The sequence below is a fragment of the Cuculus canorus genome, chromosome 5 (genome assembly GCF_017976375.1).
Source record: "Cuculus canorus isolate bCucCan1 chromosome 5, bCucCan1.pri, whole genome shotgun sequence".
Lineage (NCBI taxonomy): Eukaryota > Metazoa > Chordata > Aves > Cuculiformes > Cuculidae > Cuculus > Cuculus canorus.
In genome coordinates, this window is record NC_071405.1 from 68,794,424 (window position 1) to 68,817,780 (window position 23,357).

The 23,357-nt window shown below is 57.4% G+C and overlaps 1 protein-coding gene across 3 annotated transcripts; it reads left to right on the forward strand.

The window, feature by feature from the left end:
• Positions 1–108: 108 nt before the first annotated feature.
• ANO9 (anoctamin 9) lies at positions 109–22,644 on the forward strand. Of its 3 annotated transcripts, none has more exons than XM_054068936.1 (24): positions 109–198; positions 10,062–10,127; positions 10,351–10,467; positions 10,745–10,881; positions 11,183–11,232; positions 11,786–11,844; positions 12,384–12,466; positions 14,011–14,145; positions 14,257–14,353; positions 15,061–15,121; positions 16,158–16,240; positions 16,650–16,754; positions 17,255–17,419; positions 17,508–17,544; positions 18,008–18,119; positions 18,333–18,390; positions 18,575–18,672; positions 18,876–19,027; positions 19,512–19,664; positions 19,946–20,093; positions 20,841–20,954; positions 21,146–21,239; positions 21,350–21,462; positions 22,000–22,644. In XM_054068936.1, the coding sequence occupies exons 3-24, from the start codon at positions 10,414–10,416 to the stop codon at positions 22,025–22,027; spliced, it is 2,136 nt and encodes a 711-aa protein (XP_053924911.1). In that variant the 5' UTR covers positions 109–198; positions 10,062–10,127; positions 10,351–10,413; the 3' UTR covers positions 22,028–22,644. The 3 variants fall into 3 exon arrangements, 2 of the variants coding, with proteins under 2 accessions (XP_053924911.1, XP_053924910.1); XM_054068935.1 differs by lacking the exon at positions 109–198 and adding an exon at positions 4,630–5,535; XR_008450215.1 differs by lacking the exons at positions 109–198; positions 21,350–21,462; positions 22,000–22,644 and adding an exon at positions 4,630–5,535 and having other exon boundaries at positions 20,041–20,093; positions 21,146–21,171.
• The last annotated feature ends 713 nt before the right edge of the window (positions 22,645–23,357 follow it).

The following is a 23,357-nucleotide window of genomic DNA, read 5'->3' on the forward strand; positions in this document are numbered from 1 at the left end:
CTTGAGGGCTTGGCGCAGGGAAGGGGCGTGGTCAATAAGATCACGTGACAGCAGACACGGATTATATAGTAAGGGGCGAGGTTAAGGATCAGGTGGTCGTATGGAAGGGCGTGGCGCAGAGGGAGAGGCGGGGAAGCGGCGTGGTTAGTGCGGAACACGTGATCCTGCGCGCGGGCTTGAGCCAGAGGGAGAGGCGGGGTAAGGGCGCGGTCTCTGCGACCACGTGACGGCCGCGCGGGTCACGCATATAGTGCAAGGCGGGGAAGGGGGAGGCGGCCACGTGACCGAGCGTACAGGCATAGGGAACGTGCGAGCAGCGGGAGGGGCGGGGAAGGGGCGTGCCCGGAATGATCACACGTGCGGGCGCGGACCAGAGGCGGAGGATGGGCGGAGCGAAGTGGAAAGGGGGCGTGGCCAGGACGACCGCGTGACTGCGCTCACGGGAGGCGTGGCCAGAGAGGCCACGTGACCGCTCTTACAAACGGTGGGCGGGGCGAGGCGGCAGCGTCTTCTGTTGCCGTGGCAACAGCGCCGCCATCTCCCTCGCGGAGGGACCGCTCCGCCATCTTCGCCCTGGACCCCGCCGCCGTCTCCCCTCCCAGAAAGGACCTCCGACACCCCCTGCCCCTCGACCGCCGCCCTCCCCCTCTCACGGGAGGGACCTGGGCTGATTCCCACCATCATCGGTGACACCGACAGCGAGACCGGGGCCCCCACCCTCAGCAAACGTGTGCGGGACCCCGGGCTGAGAGGAGCGGAAGTCACCCCAGGAGGGTGGGATGGCATCCAGAAGGAAGGGAGGCGGTCCAGAGGGACCTGGGCAAACTGGGCAGGTGACCCCGTGTGAACCGCATGAGGATCAATACGACCTGCCCCTGGGTCAGAGCAATCCCAGCGCAAACCCAGGCTGGGTGGACAATGGAGTGGGAGCAGCCTGGGGAGAAGGGCTGGGGGCGGAGAAGCTCCACAGGACCCGGGAACGTGCGCTCCCAGCCCAGAAACCACCCGTGTCCTGGGCTGCATCCAGAGCAGTGGGATCAGCAGGGAGGGAGGGGATCCTGCCCCTCTGCTCCGCTCTGTGAGGCCCACCTGGAGCCTGTGTCCAGCTCTGGAGTCCTCAGCACAGGGAGCACACGGAGATGATCCGAGGGCTGAGCAGCTCCTGTCCGAGGCCAGGCTGGGAGAGTTGGGGCTGTTCAGCCTGGAGAAGGGAAGGCTGTGGGGAGACCTTAGAGCAGCTTCCAGGGCTGGAAGGGGCTCCAGGAAAGCCAGGGAGGGGCTGTGGATAAGGGAGGGCAGGGATGGGATGAGGGGAACGGTTTTCAGCTGCAAGAGGGGAGACTTAGATGAGATCTTAGGCAGAAATGTTTTGCTGTTCAGGTGGGGAGGCCCTGGCCCAGGGTGCCCAGAGCAGTGGTGGCTGCCCCATCCCTGGAGGGGTTCCAGGCCAGGTTGGATGGGGCTTGGAGCCCCTGATCCAGTGGGAGGTGTCCCTGCCCATGGCATAGGGTGGGACTGGATGGGCTTGGAGGTCCTCTCCAACCCATCTACGATTCTGGTCACAGCAGGGACGCCCCTGCTCCGCCCGGTGCTGCAGGGGCGGTTGTGGCCGCAGGACGGCAGCAGCAGTCCGGAGCACCGCCTCTGGGTGGGGGGAGCTTTGGCTGCGCTGGTTCTGCTCTTTCTTTCTCACTGAGCAAAGGAAGCTTACGTTGTGCCCTTGGCACATCTGAGCGACATGATTGCACCCAAGACTCCCTGAGAAGGTGGAATAGTGCCACCCTTTGAAAGAGAAGCAATTCTGCAGATGTACGAGGTCCAACATAAAAACCCCACGACTCATCCTCCAGTTTGGGAGCCAGGAGTGGGAGGGGAGACACAGAGATGAGCGTAGAGCGTGTTCTGACCCGTCACAGCAAAACAAGGCTCAACACGATTATAGAATCACTGAGGGTGGAAATGACCTCTATGCTCCTCCAGTCCAACCCCACCCATTCTGTGCACTCATCGCACCCACTGAGCTGCAGTTTCTACCGGTACCAAGGGTGTCTCCAGTGCCGGGCATTCACACAGAGCTGAGCAGACAGATCCTGTCTTTGTTGGAGCAACAACAAACCTGGGCAGGAGGGAGAAGCCCTGCTTCAAACCAGCCATGTGAAGATGGCTCACGGAAACAGCACCGCCTGCCAGAAAGCTGCACTTTGGGGCTGAAAACACATCTCAACAGCCTCTCCCAAAGGTTCTCCTTTGAGGTCCTTCTCACCAGACATACAGGAAGGCAATGCCTTTTAAACTCCTGGGAAAGAAAAGGATCCAAGACCCTGGAGGTGAAAAGAGCAAATGAGATTTAAGCCTCAGCGTGATTTAGGGATGCTTGCCTGCAGGATAGCCCTGGCGCACTCGGAGGAGGAGCTGCCCGTCAGGGAGCATCGCTGCCAGGTGGGGAGCGGGCAGGCAGCCTCTCTCCAGCTGAAGCGGTTTCCCACAAAAAAGCCTGCAGCAGTTTGTTACCACTTCTCAGCTGGAAATGACCTTTTCCGCATCCAGGCAGGATTAATGGCTGAAGGCAGCGCTCCTAGACAGCTTCCATGCCAGTGCGGGTCAAACCACTGCCCAGCGTGGTGGGAGCCCGTCGGTCTGATGTGATACCACAGGGATTAGGATGGGGACACAGGAGATTGGGGCAGGGCCACTGGCTGGTCCCAGCAGCCGAGGGTGATAACATCTTAAATCTTTCCAGCCGCTCACATAGCGTTCCTGCGGGTGCGATACCTCAGCACACGTATGAACCAGAGCTCCACAGCACTGCACATCCTGAGCAGATTTCATAGAACGTTTTGAGTTGGAATACACCTTTAAGACTGAGTCCAACCATCAATCCAGACCTGCTAAATCCTCCACCAGACCATGTCCCCAAACACAACATCTAGTCATCTTTTAAACTCCTCCAGGGATGGGGACTTGACCACTTGACTCTGCCAGTGCCTGGGAACCCTTTCAGTTAAGAAATTCTTTGTTATATCCAACCTAAATCTCCCCTGGAGCATCTTGAGGCCGTTTCCCCTTGTCCTGTCACTGGCTATGAGGCAGAAGGACCCAGCACCCACCTCACTACAACCTCCGTTCAGGCAGTTGTGGACAGTGATGAAGTCTCTTCTCAGTCTCCTTTTCTCCAGGCTAAAGATCCCCAGCTCCCTCAGCTGCTCCTCATAAGGCTTGTGCTCTAAACCCTTCACCATCCATATTGTCCTTCTCCGGACATGCTCCAGCATCTCAATGTCCTTTTTGTGGTGAAGAGCCCAAAACTTTATTATCTCCCTCCCAGATTTTAGTTTTCCATGCTGTTGTCCCCCAGAAAGCGATAAACGCCTAGGTGGGGCTTTGCAGGAGGGTTGCCGGAGGGGGAAAGTGCTGAAAGAGGAACACCTTTCCCACTGGCTGGGAAAGCCGGTGAGTTTTCAGGATGGCTTGTGCGCCTGCCGTACTGCAGAAGGACCTAAATCTCACCTGGGCAAAGCCAAATTCCTCCTAACCAGGAGAAGAAAAAGCACATAGGCTCATCCGAGTGCCGTGAGAGATGCTCTGGGGGTTGGATACCTTGGACAAAGCTGATCTGCAGGCACTGGCTGGGAAAGCCGGTGAGTTTTCAGGATGGCTGCTGGATGCCCACATTTAGCCACCTGGCTTGGTTGGGGAGCAAAGTTCTCCCGGTCCTGCTCTGCAAAGCCTGCCTGAAGAAGGAGCGGCCGTGCAGGTGCAGCGATGGGGCTGTCCCACCTCCACCTCACCTCACTTCTGCTTAACCCAGCGCTGCTCGTGTCGCACACGTCTCCCATCTGCTGTCAGGACACACAGAAAGCACCATCGATCCTGTCTTAGAGGGCTTCTCTCTCCCTCCAGGTGAATACCCAGATGTCCTCCCACACCCATGGAGAGCTGCTGGCAATCAGGACAGCTTTCCCTCCTGGCCAGTCCCGTGGATATAGTGCCATGAGGACAGAAGGACAGTTTTCCCTCCTGGCCAGCCCTGCCGATTGCCTCTGGGAAGCTGAAGCTCTGCCCATTCTTCCCTTGCTCCGCTCCTGGTTTCACACAGGAGGAAACCTGGAAAATGACTTTCTCTTTTCTTCTGTTCATTTTAAGTTCCCAGGTCTGATGAGGAGTCCGTTCAAGGCACTTGGCAAAGCCACAGGGTGATGTTGGTTGGCTGGGAACTCCAGTCTGGAAGTGCTGGCTGCCTTTGCTGCCAGGACACAGCCGGGTGATCCCCCAGGATGGATTTAACAGTGACCCAGGGCAACACTGCTGGGGAGCACAAGGGAATCACAGTTAGTGGACCCTCTGCTAAACCCAGGAAAAGGGAATCTAGACTGGTTACAGAAGAGAAGGCTGCGGGGAGACCTTAGGGCAGCTTCCAGAACTGATAAGGAGTCCAGGAGAGGTGGGGAGGGGCTCTGGAACAGGGAGTGCAGGAGGAGGACGAGGGGAATGGTTTTGAGCTGAAAAAGGGGAGATTGAGGTGAGATCTTAGGCAGAATTGTTTTGCTGTTCAGGTGGGGAGGCCCTGGCCCAGGGTGCCCAGAGCAGTGGTGGCTGCCCCATCCCTGGAGGGGTTCCAGGCCAGGTTGGATGGGGCTTGGAGCCCCTGATCCAGTGGGAGGTGTCCCTGCCCATGGCAGGGGGTGGGACTGGATGGGCTTGGAGGTCTCTTCTGATACAAACCATTCCATGATTCAGTAATTATTGGCAGGGCCAATCAGGGAGGAAAAGGGCTGCTTTCAAGTGGAAAAAGCTATGGAGCAAAGTCTCCTCACTTATCTGGAACCTCGTGCTTTGCCTCTTTTCCTTGTCCTGGCTGTTCACAAACTCACCCCTGACCTCATCCGATCCGCTCTCCGTGCCTGTGCTGCTCCCATCCCCTGCCTTTCGCATCCCATCTCTTCTGTGGGGCTCAGCCTGCGCCCCAGGAATGGGGCAGGTCAGGCACAGCTCGGCTTCATTTTCTCTTTTGAGGTTCAATTTTCACCCCTCTCTGTAAGAAACAATTTGAAGCTCTCTAGAGCTGCTCTAACCCCTCATTCCTCCTTTTGGCCCATCTGTGAGACCTCTTTGGGGATGTTCGAGGAGACAGCACCCATGGCTGGCCCCAGAGGGGACAGCAGGGTGGCAGGATGCTGGAGCTCGGCAGGGTTCCTGCTGGCTCTGCTGGGCGGCACTGTGCGTGCCACTCCTTTGCGTGAGGGTGAAGGGCAGCTTCCTCGCCTCCTCCTCCTCGATATCTGCCCATGCCAGGCAGAGGCAGCTCCCTCCCAAGGCAGGCAAGCGTCCCACACGGAAGTCAAGTCATTGCTGGGTTCACATGAGACCTCAGGCAAAGGAGCTGGGGAAGGAAACCACACACTGAGAGAAATCCCTGGAGCCTCGCGGCTTGTCCTGCCTGCGGCTTCGGTGTCACCACCACAGCCAGCCCTGCAGGGACCTGCCTGGAGGAGCAAAGGGAGACAAGGGGGAAGAGAGGAGCTCTTCACCATGCAGGTAGGAAACTGAAACTCCTCAGCTCTTCCTTTTCAGCACCTCTGAGCCACCTGCAGCTCGGAAACATGGGACACTGAGCTCTGCTGCTCGTGTCCTTTCAGCCTTTAGAGCACTCAAGAAGTGCTACTAAACTCCAATTCCTCTTCCCAGCAAGCAATCTCATTCCTACCAGGAATGTAGGATGGGGAAAGTGGTGCCCGCGCTGCTGGCTCTGTGGTTTCCTGCAGCCATAGAGCGAGACACAGGGTTGGGATCAGAATTCAGAGGTGCCAGAACAGGGATCAGAGAGGAATCGTTTGGTTCAGACCTTTCACTTGTGTGAGCCCAGGAAAAGGCAGAGGTGAAGAGCAGCAGCTGTGAAGTTTTGTCTCTCTAGCTTCAAAAAGCCAGGCAAGCTCTCAAAGATCAGGAGAGGTAGCAGATGTAGATGCACCATCTACCTGTTCCATTGTAGACTGCCACATTTCCTAGGAAATGGAGGTAAGGTGGTGGTGCTCCCAGGGAATTGTTTATAAGACGCATCCCCAAGATAAGAGCCATTTGTTCATCTCAGTGTGGGTGATGGGAACCACCCGAGCCCTCATCAATCTATGTTTAGAAAGGAAAGCGAAGCTGCCAGATCCTATCTGGGTGTTTTGCCTGGTTTACTCACCGAGGTGACTGCACTCCCAGCCCGAGGGTGGAATTGGGGGACAAGGACCAGAGAGAACCCAGGCACACCTCAGGGCACACAAACCCTTTTCTAACATCGAAATCCTTGCATCTCACTGCGCAGGTTGCTTCTCCAACACCTTTGCCCAACGGGTCTCCAACTCTGCTCCAAACACAAGGCAGGGAAGAGCGGAACAGGCGCCGTCCTCCCTGATAGCAGGGATTAGAGTCCAGGGTCTACACAGCTGCTTGGCCTTGCCTGCACACGGGGCCGATCCGGCTGCCTTGTGACGGTGCTGCTGGTCCCTCAGAACAGGACCTGTAGGTGTGGGAGAGCCAGGGACCCCAAATCCCTACCCTCTGCAGCTGTGCAGCCACATCTGGCCCCGGGAGCAGGCTGGGCTCTGGCACAGCAGCCCCAGCAGCCAAGGCGTGAAGCAGCCTTTGCTTTGTGTGGGTGCCAGCAGCCACCATAATTAATTGAACCCACGGAAACACTGCTCTTCCCTCATAGACTTGTGGAATGGTTTGTATCAGAAGGGACCTCAAAGTCCATCCAGTCCCACCCCTGCCATGGGCAGGGACACCTCCCACTGGATCAGGGGCTCCAAGCTCCATCCAACCTGGCCTGGAACCCCTCCAGGGATGGGGCAGCACCACTGCTCTGGGCACCCTGGGCCAGGGCCTCCCCACCTGAACAGCAAAACAGTTCTGCCTCAGATCTCATCTCAGTCTCCCCTCTTGCAGCTCAAAACTGTTCCACTCATCCCATCCCTGCCCTCCCTAATCCTGAGCCCCTCCCCAGCTTTCCTGGAGCCCCTCTCAGCCCTGGAAGCTGCTCTAAGGTCTCCCCACAGCCTTCCCTTCTCCAGGCTGAACAGCCCCAACTCTCCCAGCCTGGCCTCGGACAGGAGCTGCTCAGCCCTCGGATCATCTCCGTGGCCTCCTCTGCCCTCGCTCCAACAGCTCCGTGTGCTCCCTGTGATCACAGGTTTGCACATCCCCCTCTGGATCTGAGTGCAATTGGTATCCGTTAGACTCCGGAGGTGGGCGCTAGGAGTCATCTGTGTTCATCTGCACATTAATCACAAATCCATCCCCATTTTTCAGCCCTACGGAAAGGCACTCGCAGTGCAGATGCAGAGCCTGCAGACCTGGTACCAGGCACTAAATTGTTGCTATGGGAACACAGGGAAAAGCCAGACCCTGCTGCCACAACATCCTTATTGCCCAGAGCCGCACATCCCCACCGGTTCTTAGGCTTTAACTGGAAAATTAATAAGCAACAAGTCCTGAATGGGATTAAACTCAGTGCTTGCTATTTCGGGAACGGGGAGCAGCAGGGGCAGGATCCGGCTGTTTCAGGTCTGAGAGAGCAGCAGCGTTCCAGCTGGGAATGCTGATGGAGGAAGGATGCTCCGCTGAAGCTCTGCAGGCTCAGCGCCAACGCTGTTCCCGTGGGGAAGGCCCTGAGGCTCCGGGGGTGACAGCCCCATCATGGATCCGGGGGTGAGGCTACTGCAGCCCCACGGACCAAGGCCCATGGCTGGATATGTCCCATTAGTGAGCCTGCCTTACTAATCCCACCAGCCTTTTCCCCAGGGAATGGCTGTGGTGCTGAGGATGCTTTGCCTCCCGAGCAGGTGACCATTCCTGCAGGGAGCGGGGCTGGAAATGGGAGCCGTGATGTGAGCAGGTCCATTCCCCTCATCCTGAGTCCTGTTGGGGTCAACACCAATGGGACATCTGTGCAGAGATGCTCGCCCCAGTGGTATCTAGGAACCCCAAAGGGTGATTTCCCCTCCCTGTTGAGGGATCACCGGCAGAGCCAGAATGCTGGCAGCCCCCTCTGGGTGATCTTTGCAGGACGAGGTGCACACAGGCTGAGAGGAACCAGGCAGGCAGGCAGGAGACACCGTGACCTGCACGGAGGTCCTGCTGAGCTAGAGCTGTGCCAGCATCAGAGCATCAGCAGTGCGGCAGAGCCCTGATGGGACCCCTACTCCCTCCCTGTGCCCAGAGAGGGGCTCTCAGACAGGGACAGCAAGAGCTGCCGCACCAGCTGGGCACTGAGGAGACCAACTCGAGCCAAAACCCACCCCAAAGGCTGCTCAGGGTGGTGGTGGAGCAGAGGAAAGAACCACAAACCCCCCTCTGCATCATGGCCTAACCTGGGTACCTTTTAGAGGTGGGAAGTGCTCATCCTTACTGCAAAAGCATCCTGGGGGGAACATCCCTCTTCCCAAGCCTTCTCACTTTTGCATCCTGGTGGGCATCTCCCCTCAGCCCTTTTGCTTTAGAGGAAGCTGTCAACCTGGCTCCATATGGAAGACCATTCAGCAGAGTGTTTTGTCCCTTTCCTCATCCCGGTCTCTCACACTCCCACGGCCTCATTCTTCATTGGAAGCTCACTGGCCTCACTTCATCTGGAAGGATCCAGATCTTGCATCAGGACATGGTTGCACCACCACCATCGCTCTGCTCCCAAGATTACAGCTGGATCAACTTGTCTGTCTGGCCGCCGTTCCAGGTCACGTCATCTTTGGTGGCAACGCTGACGATATTCCCATCTCCCGGCAGCTCCTTCCCCCTCGTGCTGTGTCACCGTGCCCTCAGGAACAGAGGCACCACTGTTTGTGGGGCTGCATCATGGGTTACTTCGGAGAACTGCAAAAAAAAACCCCAAAATACTGTTTTTAAGACAGGATCCACTCCCTGTGGGAGTGGACAGCATGCAGGGTGTCTCGTTATTGAACTCCCTGTGTTCGCTGGGATCCGAAGCCTGGCTGTTCTTGCCGACTCATTGAAAGACCGGTTGGATCAATCCCCTTCTGCCCAAGAGGGAGCTATGGCTGCAGACCCAGGCTGAGGTCGCAGCGCATAGAGGACAGGGACGAAGTGGTTTGAAGATGCTGTGCTCTGGTTCTGGGTGCCCACCCAAGGGTGCTGTCTGCGGCACCAGTAGCAGAGGGGAGCCGCTGCCACAGGGCCACCTGATGTGCTTCGTGCACCCCAGAACCACCCAACTCGAGTGTCTGAGCACAGTCAGGATTAAAGAGTGCAGGTGAGCATCAGCGTTCGCTCCTGCGTGGCCTCTCCCTTGGGAGCAGGAGCGCACAGGAGGGAACCGGGCAGAAGCCGAGCACCAGCAGCTCATCTTCACTCTCTGAGGTACCCGAGATGCTTTCCAAGAACTTGTTTTCACCCGCTTTGCTGCAGCCTGCGGGGTTGTGCAAGGCTCCCATTGTCCGTGCCCCGCTCTCCCTTCACTGGGATTTGGAACAGCCCTCCCCACCCTCGCCAAGAAGCCAACAGTGCCTGACCTGAGAGGAGTCCCTAAGGAGGGGAAAGGCTGATTAAAGATTGTAAAACCACTGTTGTGTGGGGAGTAGGATGTTGACACTTGTCAAGGAAAAATGTCAGGGCATCAGGCGGATAAAGGAGCAAAGTCTGGACCAGAGGGAGGGTTTTCCCCTCCTGCCTGGCTCCCTTGCGATCCCGGGTGCCAGAAACACTGAACATTGCGTGAGTGCAAGCGGAGCTGCACACCTCACAGAGCAGCAGTCCCTCCAGGATCCCTTGGTCCAATATTGAAATGCGATTTTATCTACATGGGCTCTGGCTTTTCTGAGGTGCCATGCTGATAATGCACCCCTGAACACCCCAATCCCTCGCCGATGGGAGGTTCCTGTGCCCCGAGCAGAGCGCTGCTCACCCGCACCCACCACTCGGAGCGGGGCAGCTCGATCCCAGTGGCTCCGGCAGGCTCCGATCCAGGCCATCACGATGCCAGCCAGACTCTACAGGGAGAGGTTTGCTCCATGCCCAGACACAGGATCTCCCGATGAAGCCTTCCCTGCTTTTCTCTTCCGCAGGATGAAATTCTGCTGACTCCCTGGAGCAATTTTCCTGAGGAAGACAGGAACCCATTTGTCCCCCGGGTAAGCTTTGCTCCCCCTGTGCTTCCAGCAGATTCTGCTCCAAGAGGGGAGCAGGCAGTGGCAAGGCAGTAGCTGCCTCAGTTTCCCCATCCCTGTCCCCATGCTCACTCCCGGGTCCCAAGGGCCCTCTACACCATTGCGATGAAGGCTCAGCCCTCCAAGAGGAAAGGGTGAGCTTTTGGCCTGCCACTCCCATTCATCCCCTGGTGTTTTCTGGAGGCAGGATGAAGAGAAGTGGGATTTCGTCCTGGTAAGCAAAATCCATAATGTGGGCAGTGAGAAGGAGATGAAGAGGAAGAAGTTCCTGGATGAGCTGAGCAAGAAGGAGTTCACCATCAAGGTGAGGGGCTGTAGGAGGGAAAGGCAGTGGGCACTTGGCTATCTTGTGGTACCCAGGATCCAAGCCTGGTCTGGACTCCTGCAGCCCAGCAGATGGGAAAGACCTGAACTACGGAGCTGATCACCTTATCAGGGCTGGAAAACAAACCCCTTGCTGAACCAGGGGAGACCCCAGCCCCAGGACTTGCCCAGTCCCTGGCCCTTGCAGCTCTGCCTTGTTCCCAGCCCCTCTGGCTCTGCTGGTGTTGTTCCAACAGTCCTTCTCTTCCACCCACCAGAAAATTGAGGACAATGAGTTATTTTATGGAGTCCGTGCCCCACAACATTACTTCCACAAGTACCAGTGGCTCCTGAGGAACCGCAACAGCAGGCTGCACACGCCCGACATCTACGGCGATGTCCCAGCAACCACCAGGTGGGTGCTGAGCCAGGTACAGACCACGGCATCCCTCATTCCCCTTTCTCCACACCAGCATCTGTTCTCCAGCTCAGCTCACGCTCGTGGCAGGCTCTTCGTTGTCCCCAGGTGGCCACCTCCACCTACCATGTGCAGAGCTGCCAGGTTCTCACTGTCTACAGCCAGCTCCCTATTTCTTCCCCGCTTCCTTCCTTGGCTTTTGGCGCACACCTTCTCCCTCTCCTCCTGTTTTCCAGGGCCACACAACACAAGTCCATATCCCCAGAGCAGCCTTTAACCCTCGTTTCTCTTTGCTCAGGATACGGATTGTGAACTTCATCCTGAACAAAACAGTGACGTCCGACTTCGGTAAAGGAGGGGGACTGGCAGGGTGATGGTCAGCCTGGATCTGGATGCTCCTGCCCCGTGCCGGGCACGGGCAGCCCCAGCTGCTTCGCCACCCCCGGGGAGGGTGCAGGAGGGAAGAGAGAGCCAGGGTGCAGCGCAGACAATTCCTGCTGCATCCAGAGGCTGGGAGATTTGGACAGCAGGGACCAGCAACAGCCCTCTATCCCCTCTACCCAAACCCTTGCCCTCAGCTGCCCACCACTGCTCTCCTGTGTCCCCAGAAGAGCTCACTGACACACTGGGATGAGCCGGGCAGGGTGCTGGCAATCCAGCTCTAAGGACCTGCCTACCTGGCTCGCTCCCAGAGCCAGCTGCAACGCAGCCCGCAGCTGCCTGGCACAATGGCAGGATTAGTGCTGATCCCTTTGGAACAGCTCAGCCTCTTCCAGGCAGGTTTTTTTTTTTGCCACCTTTGAAAAGCTCCAGAAGACGTTTGGGGTGATTCTGCCTGGCAGGGAGCACCCGGGGCAAGAGCAAATCTCCACTAACCCTCCCCGTTCTGCTCTGCTACCAGAGAATCTGCACCACTTGATGAAGAAGAAGGTCTTCAAGGCAGCGTTTCCCCTGCACGAGGTGAGGCTGAGCACACGGGGCCCTGGGAGGAAAAGCCACGAGAGGAGAATCGTGGAACAGAATCATGGAATGGTTTGGGTTGGAAGGGACCTCACAGCCCATCCAGTCCCACCCCTGCCATGGGCAGGGACACCTCCCACTGGATCAGGGGCTCCAAGCCCCATCCAACCTGGCCTGGAACCCCTCCAGGGATGGGGCAGCCCCCACTGCTCTGGGCACCCTGGGCCAGGGCCTCCCCACCTGAACAGCAAAACAGTTCTGCCTAAGAGCTCATCTCAGTCTCCCCTCTTTCAGCTCCAAACCGTTCCCCTCATCCTGTCCCTGTCCTCCCTGATCCAGAGCCCCTCCCCAGCTTTCCTGGAGCCCCTTTCAGTCCTGGAAGGGAGAAGGAGCAGGGCTGGGTTGGGGGCACTTTGGGTAACTGGGGCTACTTCAAGCCCTCTCTAGATGAAGGGGGTGCCGGCAGCAGCGTGGGAGCCAGGCTGGGGCTTAAGGTTGCCATAATATTCCTGCGTCTGACCACCTCCTCTGCTTTCCAGCAAGAAGAGCTAGAGGAGATCCTAAAGGAGAAACGGGCTCACTGGAGAGATTTATTTTGCCAAGAGCTGATTGAGAAGTACAGGTAACACAGGCAAGAAAAGGCACGGCAGGTCCTTCTAACTGTGAGGTCCCACCTGAAACCCAGAGAGCTTTTCCTTTAAATCATAAGCTAGGACCTTGCATGCACTGGGCTGCTTCCGAAGCCTCCAAAGCCCTTCCCTGCAGGGCCATCCCTGTGCCACCCACTGTTCCTTTTGCACTTTGAAGCAATCCCCACAGCTGCCGGGTTTGTGATCAGCCCGTTCTGTCCGCAGGCATGTGCTCCCCTGTTCAACAGGGAGCTGAGATGGAAACAGCATCCGTACAATGCATCCAGCCCGAGGCCGAGCCCAGGGCATTACAGGCAGTGAGGGGCTCCCACTCAGTGAATAAAACTCAGGGAAGAGCACAGCTCTTTTTTAAAAGGGAAAGAAAACGAATCATGCGGCTGGGGAAGGACAGGAAGAACCTGGTGCTTCACCAAGCTGACAGTGGGCTCCGTTAGGGAGAGGAAACATTCAAATGGGGATGTGTTCTCCTTCCTTAAGGGGTTATTGCAGGGTCCGGGTCTGGCAGAGGCACTGGGGACTCCCAATGCCTCCCTGGTGCACAGCGTCAGACAACTCATCATTGCCGAGGTCAATGCTCCAGGACCTTCTACTCTTGTGGAAGGATTAAAGGGCTTGAGCATGAAATTGAGAGTTGGGGGCAAGAGTGGTGGGGTTTATGTTTGATTTAGGCAAAGGCCAGGGAGGACTTCCTCACTCTTGGCTGCTGGTAGAAGGTGAGTTCCTCTGGAACATGGGAGGGGAGGCAGATCCAGCAGGCACTGATCACCAGCAGTTCTTATCCATGCCTCCAGCCCTTTGCCCCACACCAAACAGACACTGCCACCACAAGAATGAGACATGAAAGCGCTGCCAGGAGATGGCTGAGCCCAGAGGGAGAAATTGCTCTGGTTTGAGAAACATCACACCCCACAGCCCACTCATCTCCTGGCTTTCCAGAACTGTTCTGTAGGCACTGACTGGAACTCAGTCTCTGAACCGTCCCCTGCCCTCCTACCTGGCATTTGGTCAATCTGACATGGGCAGGCGTCTCCCTGCAGCTGCAGCCTCCGTGCTTCCTTCCCAGAGCGGCAGAGCAGCACCTGGGGACCATGCCCACCCTCTGGCAGCGGCAAGGGTGGCTTTCCCTGTGGGATGTTAACCAAAGGAGAAGGAAACAGGAAGCCAGCTCAGTCCTGGCAGCCTCACGCTGCTCTCCATCCCACACTCACCTCTCGACACAGCTCTGCTCTCAGCACCTACGCTGCGCAGCCCCACAGTGATATCCACAGGCACATCCCTGTGTTCCCACACAGAGCGCAAGGAGAGCTGGCTTTCTAATCCCTTGGGAAACGCTGCATGCTTTTGATTCCTCCAGCTCCTCCACCCAGGAGGACTCTTCCAATCCCAACAAAATCCCCAGACATGCAGGCAGCACTGCCCATCCTGGACCTTTCGGGGCAGAAAAGCATTTTCTAGTGACCCCTGACAGCGCAGTCTCGTCTGCCGGTCCCAAAGCGCACCTCACCTGTCCTTCCAGGTGCTACTTCGGTGAGAAGGTGGCCCTGTACTTCGCCTGGCTGGGCTGGTACACGTACCTGCTGGGTTTCGCCGCAGTGGTCGGGCTGGTGGTCTTCGTGGCTGGGATTACGGTCTTCAACACCAGCCAGGTGAGGTAAGGCAGTTGGGAATGCCGGGCGCACATACCCTTCATGAGCCCTTGCTACTCATGTGGTGTTGAGCCACATTTTTTCTCCTTTGCTTCCCTCTACACCATCGTGCCCAGCAAGGAGATCTGTGAAGCCACTGACACCATCATGTGCCCACTCTGCGACCAGAAGTGCTCGTTCTGGCGGCTCTCCGAAACCTGCACCTACGCCAAGGTGGGCAGCCCCTTCCCCAGAGCTCAGGGCAAAGGATGGGGAAGCACTCCCAGCTTGTGCTGTCCCCGCTAGAAAGAAAAGCCCCCTGAGCAAAGGGGCCACAACACGCAGGAAACCTCCCCTGCCCTCCGTAATAAGGAAGAGGGACAATCGAGTTGTAGTCTCCATCACCACCAAGGGAGAGTTAGACAGTCATGGAATCCTGGAATGGTTTGGGTTGGAAGGGACCTCAAAGCCCATCCACTTACACCCACCTCCCACTGGATCAGGGGCTCCAAGCCCCATCCAACCTGGCCTGGAACCCCTCCAGGGATGGGGCAGCCACCACTGCTCTGGACAACCTGCTCAAAACTGTTCCCCTCGTCCTGTCCCTGCCCTCCCTGATCCAGAGCCCCTCCCCAGCTTTCCTGGAGCTCCTCTCAGCATTGGAAGCTGCTCTAAGGTCTCCCCAGAGCCTTCTCTGCTCCAGGCTGAACAACCCCAACTCTCCCAGCCCATTCTCATACAGGAGGTGCTCCAGCCAGAAGGTCGTGCAGGACAGTGTCAAATGCTTCTCACCACTCAAGTCCCATTGTCCATCCCCCTCCTGCAGCATCTTTGCCCATCTCAGGACAGGGCCAGGGTGGCAAGAGGAGCACTGGACGCAGCAGCCTCTCCCCAGTCCAAGGGGCCGTAGCCCCGTCACGCTCTCCCTTGATCTTCTCCAGGTCACTCACATGATCGACAACGAGGGGACAGTTTTGTTTGCCATGTTCATGGCCATCTGGGGTAGGTGTCAATGTCTTGGTGCCAAGCACACACAGCTTGGAAGAGGGATCAGCTGACTATGGCTTAGGGGAAGAGGAAGGAGAGGAAAATGGGACGCCAACACAGCTTCACCATTTAGAGGCTTTTTAGTCCTTATCTCCTCTTCTTCCAGGGCCATCAGCTCCCTTCCCAGATAAGGCAAGGGACAAAATCACCCCAGCAATGTCCTTCAGCTCCCCAAACACTCCTTGCCTGTCCTGCTTGAGAACTTCTACTCGTTCACTCACCACAACCTCCCACAGAGCACCCAGCAGCCTCTCTAGATGGGCTTTTCCAGCAGTTGCAGGCAGAGGGACCACCAGATCCCTCCCCGAGATGGCTGCATGACCTCCCAGCTGCAGTGGGATAATCAGGGGACACCACCGGGCTCCGAGCTGATATGATCCCATCACCACATCAGCTACACATCTCCTCTGGCTTTCCCCCAGCCCTGTCAGTTACAAACACCACTGCTGGGCCTTTCTTCAGCGAGACCTTGGTCTGAGCAGGTCACGGACGTGGTGCTGCGTGTCGCTGCAGGCTGGTTCACACGGGGATGAGCTCAGCAAGGTCAATCCTGATTAACAGAAGGGTGGGTGTTAATGGACTGGCAGAGGCGCAGCCGTGCCGGGGGCAGTGCAGGGTACCCGCTCTGCTTGCTGTGAAGCCGAAATGATGCGCCCAGCTGGCGCAGTGTGAACGTACCCATAGCAGCGGGACAGCTTACTCCGGTTCATGGCAAATCCCCTGTGGACACCAGAGGTGGCCTGAGCCCAGGGAGCGCTCACCCGCACACCTGCAGCCCTGCGTGGGGTCGAGTGCTCGCTGCTCATGTCCAGGGTCCTTCCTGCTCAGGGAGATGCAGAGCTGACTTCCTGTCCTTCATGGGCCGAGGGCAGCGCAGGCTGATTTGGATGGGAACGTGACCATCCATTCCACTCTGTGGGATGAGGTGACTTCATCTCCGGAGCCACCCTGAGTGTCACAGCGCTTTCTCCTTTCCCTCTCCCCCCACAAGCCACTGTGTTCCTGGAGCTGTGGAAGAGGCGGAGAGCCACCGTGGTCACCGACTGGGACCTGTACAGGTGGGACGAGGAGGAGGTGAGGATGGCATCTTTCCTGCTCAGTGCTTACCATATCAAGGCAGTGGTCAGCTGGACCTACAGAAGACATGTCATGGAGCCCACTTTGGCCAGCCTGGCTCTCTGTAGATATGAACATCTAATGGAGATGCTTAAACAGACAGCAAAGTCACCTCCTGACCATCCTTGGAGAGACAGAGCTCTCCAGAGAGTTAAGCAGATGCTACCTCCCTTTCCACCTGCCCAAGGGCTTGAACTCAATAAGGACTGGTCACACTGTTGTGGACTGGGTTGCATTGGATTGGGTTCATCCCTGTCCTTCTCTGGTGCCACTCATCCATTAACACACAAACCGTGGCCTTTCCCCCCCGAACAGCTCTGTTGGCTCCTTTCTTTCCAAATTTTGGTCTATTTTTGTTTCATTTCAGGAGGAGCTGGCTCTGGAGCTCATCAATAATTTGCAGCATGAACCCAGCAAGTACCAGCACTCCTACTTCCGCACCGCCATCCTGCTCCTCTTGGTTCTGCTGATGGTATGTGTTGGGGTGACCATAGGAAGACCTGGTTTAAGGGCCTTGCCTCCTTCCTTCACTCCCCTGTCGCAAGAGAAGCGCCTCAGCACATCCTATTGCTGGAGCAAGGTCAATAGGGCAGGTTTGTGCCCACCACAAGGATCCAGGGGCCTCCCTACATTTACAGCTCACTGTGGCAATGGTAGAATCCCACCACCCTTTGGGGATCTGGGCTGAAGGCTCTGCCCTTGCAGTGGAAGGCAGTAACAGAGAATAGGAAGATTCAAAGCCTCGATCCCCTTGTTTCTCACCATGGAGAGAGTCTAGACGAGTAGTCCAGGTGGAGGCACCCACCTTATGAACCTCTCACCCTCAACTGAAGAGCACTGCCTTGCATTTGAGGCCACGTCCAGATGAGCTCTGATGAAGGGAGCCATGGTTTGAAGGTCTGGTGGTCCTCAGGCGGGATGGAGCATATGCCCTCCTTGCAGTTTCTCACCATCTCATGCCCTCTTCCGCAGATCGCTGTGCTGATAGGCATCACCCACGCGCTCGTCATTTTCCGGGTGATAGCAATGGCTCTCTTCGCCCAGAGCAGCTTAGAGTTCCTCCGTGAGCAGGCCGACACAATGGCAGTGATGGCAGGGGCTGTGCTGCACTACGTCACCATTGTCATCATGACCAAGGTGCGGATGAGACACAGAGCAGGCAGCGGGTCTTCTCCTTGGCCACCATCCATCCTCCACTCTCATTTCATACCTCTCTCTCCTGCAGGTCAACAAGCACGTGGCCCGCTTCCTCTGTGAGCTGGGTAAGGGAGCAGCACACACTTGGTCCCCAAATGCAGCCAGGCTCCTGGTCCCGTCCCTTCCCTTCCTCCACCATCACAAACCATCTACCGAGAAGGTCCCTATGGGAGGCCTGCAGCCCCTAAACCCACAAGCCCATCTGTGCCAGCTGGCCATCCCACAGCCACATTCCATGTTGGAGGGGTGATTGTCCCTACAAGGAAGCCTCCACAGCTACAGCAGAGCTCGCAACATGGTTTTCCTCCCAGAGAAGGACCCCTTCTCCCCGAGCTCATGATTTTGAGGGATCTCCCAGCTTACCTGGGCTCAGCTCCATCAAAGAGCTCAGGTGAAGGGCAGGGAAGGCTCTGTGATGAGCAGAGACACCCTTCCAACCTTCAAAGAGTGTCTGTAGCGTCCAAGGGGGAGGAGGGCAAAGTCCTACCATCCTGTGACCAAGCCCCTGGGCCTTGCTCCCTTTCCCAGAGAAACCACGGACCTCCTCCCAGCATGAGAACAACTTCACCATGAAGATGTTCACCTTCCAGTTCTTCACCAACTTCTCTTCACTTATCTACATCGCCTTCTTCCTAGGACGGTAAGTGATGACTGGGAGTTCTGGGTGGAACAGAGGGGAGCTGGGTTTGGAACATATATCCCCAAGGCTCCACCGAGTCCAGGGACAGCCCAGTCCCTCACTGCCAGGCACCAGGATCCCACTGGGAACTCAGGAGGGCCATGACTGGGTGTTCATCCAAGGGGGTCAGCAGCGGGGCTCAACCAATATTGCTGTGGTTGCTTCCTTGCTCAGGATCAACGGACACCCAGGGAACTATGTGCGCATTGCTGGCAAGTGGAGGCTGGAGGAGGTGAGCGACTTGCCATGAAGCTCTCTCATCCCCTGCCACAACTCCTGCTCTTCCTTTCCTTACAGCCCAGCGAGGCTCGGGGAATCTTGGCTTCCTCCTGTAGCCCTTGCCTTGGCCACGCAGCCCCTGGGGCCAGGCTGCTCCGCTGTCAGGGCACAACTCCTCTCCTCTTGTCCCTTTGCAGTGCCACCCCAGCGGCTGCATCACCGACCTCTTCATCCAGATGGCCATCATTATGATGCTCAAGCAGACCATCAGCAACTTCTTTGAGTACTTTTACCCGTAAGCTCTCCTCCAGCCCGCAGAGTACTTGGGGGCAATCCTGGTGTTCAGGACAGCTTCCCAGCTCTGGAAGAGAGCAGCCCTGGTCTTTGGGCCACAATCTCCTCCTTCTCCTTCCTTGGGTCTCCAAGGCTGTTTGTGGCAGCAGCTCAGCCCTGCTGTCCTCTGCACGCAGCTGTACAAACCGCTCCTTCCCCTTGCAGCTGGATAAGGTACAAGTTCCGCAAGCTCTGCAAGAAGCAGCGAGAAGAGGAGGAGGAGGAAGAGGAAGACCCCTGCAAAAGGCAGTGGCGGGACAATTACGACCTCAACGAGGTTGACACCTCCAGCTTGTTTGATGAGTTCTTGGAGATAGGTATGCAGGGCAGGGGGGCGAGCGAGGAGGGGTGCTGGGAGCAGAGCCGTGTGGCTGGAGAGAGCCCGGTGCTGGGGAGCTCGTGCGTAAGTGAAGGAGAGCTCCAAGACCCAGCTCTGTGCCCAGCCCTGCTCCGGGAGCTCGGGCACACTGAGGAGATCATTCCCAAAATGAGAGAAGGCAACTGTGCTGGCCTTGGGCATCTGCCTAGGACCTTCCTCTCCTCCCAGGAGTGTCGAGGTGATGGCTGTAAGCCCAGAGAGATCCCTCTGCCCGGCTGGCTCAGCCAGTGCCCCCCAGACCCCCTTTCCACAGCCCTGTGAGAGGCAGGAGTTCCCTGTGGGGTGGGGGGTCCCCAAGACAGGTCTATCTCTCCCTTTCACCCCTGAAAAGCCTCTCTGACACAAGCCACAAGCCAGAACTCTGCAGGATGTCCCCTCTGCAGAGGCTTCACCCCAGTGCCCGGCGTTTTCCCCCTCTGTAGTGATCCAGTACAGCTTCACCACCATTTTCGTCGCTGCCTTTCCCCTCGCCCCGCTGCTGGCGTTCATCAACAACCTCATTGAGATCCGCCTGGATGCCAGAAAGATGATGCAGCTGTATCGGCGCGCAGTGCCCATGAAGGCCAACGACATCGGTGAGGTGGGGCTGGGGAAGCACCCTCCCCTCAGCGCTGCTGCTCAGGCAAACCCCTTCCCCAGCATGAAGCCCTCAATCATCCCTTTGCCAGCTCCGCTTCACCGCGGAGGCAGAAGAGCCTGGGGATAACTGTGGGCTGGGGAAGGAGAAGGAATTTCAGACCCTACTAAGGCTGAGAGGCAGCTTGGAGGTCTCCTTCCTTGACCCCTTCTGGCCATGTCAGACTTGTCCCTGGGCTGGATCTTGGTCTGCAGCCTTTGAACCGCTCCTCTCCCACAGGCATCTGGCTGCAGGTCCTGGAGGCCATCGGCATCCTGGCTGTCATCGGGAACGGACTGGTGATGGCCATCACGTCCGATTTCATTCCCATGCAGGTCTACAAGTACATGTACAGCCCCTGCGTGACAGAGAACAACACTGACGTGGAGTGAGTGCTGTGGTCAGCTGCTCACAGACCTGCCGCCAGCGTCCCTGCTCGCCTCAGTGCCACTGGTGTAGACACACGGGAGGCCTTGAGCCCCCTGATCCAGTGGGAGGTGTCCCTGCCCAGGGCAGGGGGTGGAACTGGATGGGCTTTGAGGTCCCCTCTAACCCAAACCATTCCATGATTCTAGGATTTCCCACACTGGGGCGGAGGGAAAGGGGAGCAAGGGAAAGGTTTCCACATGGCACCATCTCCCGCATCTCAGCTGGCCTCCCACTCACATCATCCCCATGGTGGGTAAACTGCTCCTCCTGTATGGAAGGAGCACCGTGAGCGTGGGAGAGCTATGGGACTGCCTGAGTGTCAGCCCAGGCTCTCTCCTGCCCTCCCCCTTCTCCGTCACACCATGGCTCACTGGCCAAGTTTGGTCAGACTGGACAGGAACCTCAGAAACATTCATTTGCCCCAGGTTTTGTGAGAATAGGAAGCCAGGGAGGACAGGGAGAGCCCCGATGGGTACTGGCTCCCCCCATCAGTGCTCAACCATAGCACCAATCACCTGAGAACCCACACACCAGGGAAACCTTAGAACCAAAAGCTGCAGGCAGACAGGCTGGGTAGCAATTGAAGGACTTTACATCCCCTAGAAAGAAACGGGAGCTGCAGCTTTGGTCAGGGCATTGCACAACTACCCAGCACCCCCTTGCCCACCCAGCCAACACACCCAGACACGATCTTTTCCCCCTGCAGCTGCCTGACCGGCTACATCAACTACAGTCTCTCCACCTTCCGCATCCAGGACTTCGAGCCAGATACCGAGGTGCCCAAAACGCAGCTGGACAGGAATGAGATCAAGGAGTGCAGGTAACAGCAGCCCGTGGCCACTGCTCAGTAACATTCCCCCACCCTCAGCCCCTCACCGTGGCATTGAGCCAGGGATCGGGCAGGAGGAGTCCACCAGGGCTCCTCTCCAACCCCTGTGGGGAGAGTGGAGCCAGGGCACGACACCTGGCACAGGGGGAGCCTGGGCTGGCACCCACGGGGCTGTGCTGCAGGTACCGGGATTACCGGAACGCTGATGACTACAGCTACACCGTCCAGTTCTGGCACATCTTGGTGATCCGACTCGCCTTCCTCATCATCTTTGAGGTGAGCACACAGGGAAGCAGGAGGAGGCCGGGGCAGCTGAGGAATGGGCCAGGGCAGTGCCCCTCGCATCCCAAGGAGCTCCTCACCCTCCATCACTTTGCTTCCCACAGCACGTGGCACTCTGCGTCAAACTGATTGCAGCCTGGTACATCCCCGATGTCCCTCAGTCAGTGAAGAACAAATTCCGGAGCAGAAAACACAACAACGTTCGTAAAGAACTGAGGTGGGTGATGCCAGGGGCTGCTGTGCTTGGAGATGGCTCCAGAGCCCCATGATTGAGCCAACACTCACCCATCAGGCACAGAGCAGACAGGTTCATCTTCCACAAGCCCATGCCCGCTCCTGAGCCCAGGTGCCTGGCTTTTAGGCACTCAAGGGCAATGCAATAAGTCCCACCTGAGGAAAGTCAACACCAGAGCAAGGGTCTGCCTGGCTTTGGCTTTTCCTTCAGAGAAATAAAAGCTCCAAGTAAAAATAAGGAGTGATTTTGCCCCACTTTTCCATTTATATATTAAGTATTTCAGCTTGTGACAGCACCAATGTGGCTGAGAGCCACGGGCTGGGCTGCTCGGGTGCTGCCGTCCTCATGGACGGAGCTTCGCTTCAAAAGAGGGCTCAGCCTGCCCCTCCTCACGGCCACCTCATTCTGTCATGTCGTTCCCTCTCCATTTATTTCTGGCCAAAGGCACTGCTCCCACTCTGAATCCCACACCTCCCCATTGCTTCCTGATTCCACAACGCCCTCTCCTTTCTCCCCCAGCATGATGGAGTACTCCACCACGGTGTAGCCACAGCTCATCCAGGAGGAGAAACACAGACTTGACCCCCTTTACTCAGCGCGGCGGCACCGTGGGCGCAGGAGGAACCACAGTGGCACCACTCACGGAGATGGGCTGCGTGTCCCGGCTCTGACTGACCTTGGATTTGAGCTGGGAAGCAACAATGAGACAGTGGCTTTGTAGGAGCAGGATGCTTCCCACCACACACTGTGTAGCTGTGGCACTGGAGACAAATTGGGGCGCAGAATCCAGATGCCGTTGGGTGAGCACACTGCTGGTCTGCAGGAGTTGACCCAGCTTCCTCACTCCATGTGCGACTCTGCATCCCAGGAAAAGCTGGTTACCTCCTTCCAGATTCCCTCTCCAGCTCTTTTTATGCGCTGTGGCCCCTTTTGACCTCCCTGCTCTTGCACCACTGAGAAGCCCAAGTCCACAGCCAGCACCATCCTCCTCTGGGCACAGCACTGCTGTTTGCATGGACACTGGGAAGAGGCAGTTGTTATCCTGCCTGGGTTGTGCTCCAGGCTCAGCCGAGCCTCTGCGTTTGCCCTGCGCGCAGCCGGCAGCTCTGCCGGGCTCGGCTCCGCCAGCACGATGCCAAATAAACCTCACACTGCTGTGGACACAATGGCCAGAGTTTTGGCTGCCGGGGAGTCGCTGTACTCACAGCAGCATTCCTGCCTCTCTCCTTTGCCACCCACATCATCCCAAGAAACCCTTCTTTGCCTTAATGTGGCTGGAGCTGAGGCACCCGTGCACAGCCCAGAGCAGCGCTGGGTGTGCGTGCTGGCTGCAGACACCCTTGGAAGTTGGCCCTTTGGCCACGCACAGTGGGAAGCTCGCCCATTAAATGTGCCGGGCCAACAAAAACCCTGGGCTACACCAAAAACTCCGAGAGATGGGGCTGGCAAGAGATGGGGACCTCTTGCTCCACAACACAACCTGCTAGCCAAAGCCAAGCCCTGCCAGCCTGGTAATCCTGCCCCTCTTCGCTTCCAGCCTCCTTTTCCTTGCAACCACAGGCAGAGGGGTTTGTCTGCAGTGGAGCAGGGGCTGCATTCCACAGCGACCACTGCCCCAGCCATCGCTGCTTCCCTAGCGTGCGTTCCCAGCCTCCTGGCTATGCCAGCGACGAGGGTCACTCAGGGAACAAAGTCTTCGTTCATTGCTGCCCAGGGATGAAAGTGCCCACAAACACACAACTCCCCACTTGGCATTGAGGGCAGCGGCCACACTTTGATGCCCCGTGTGATTCCCCATGACATTAAGCCCCTGCAGCGGCACCAAGACAGCGTTGCAAACGCGTGGGGAAGCAGCTTTTCCCTTTGTTTCTCCTCCT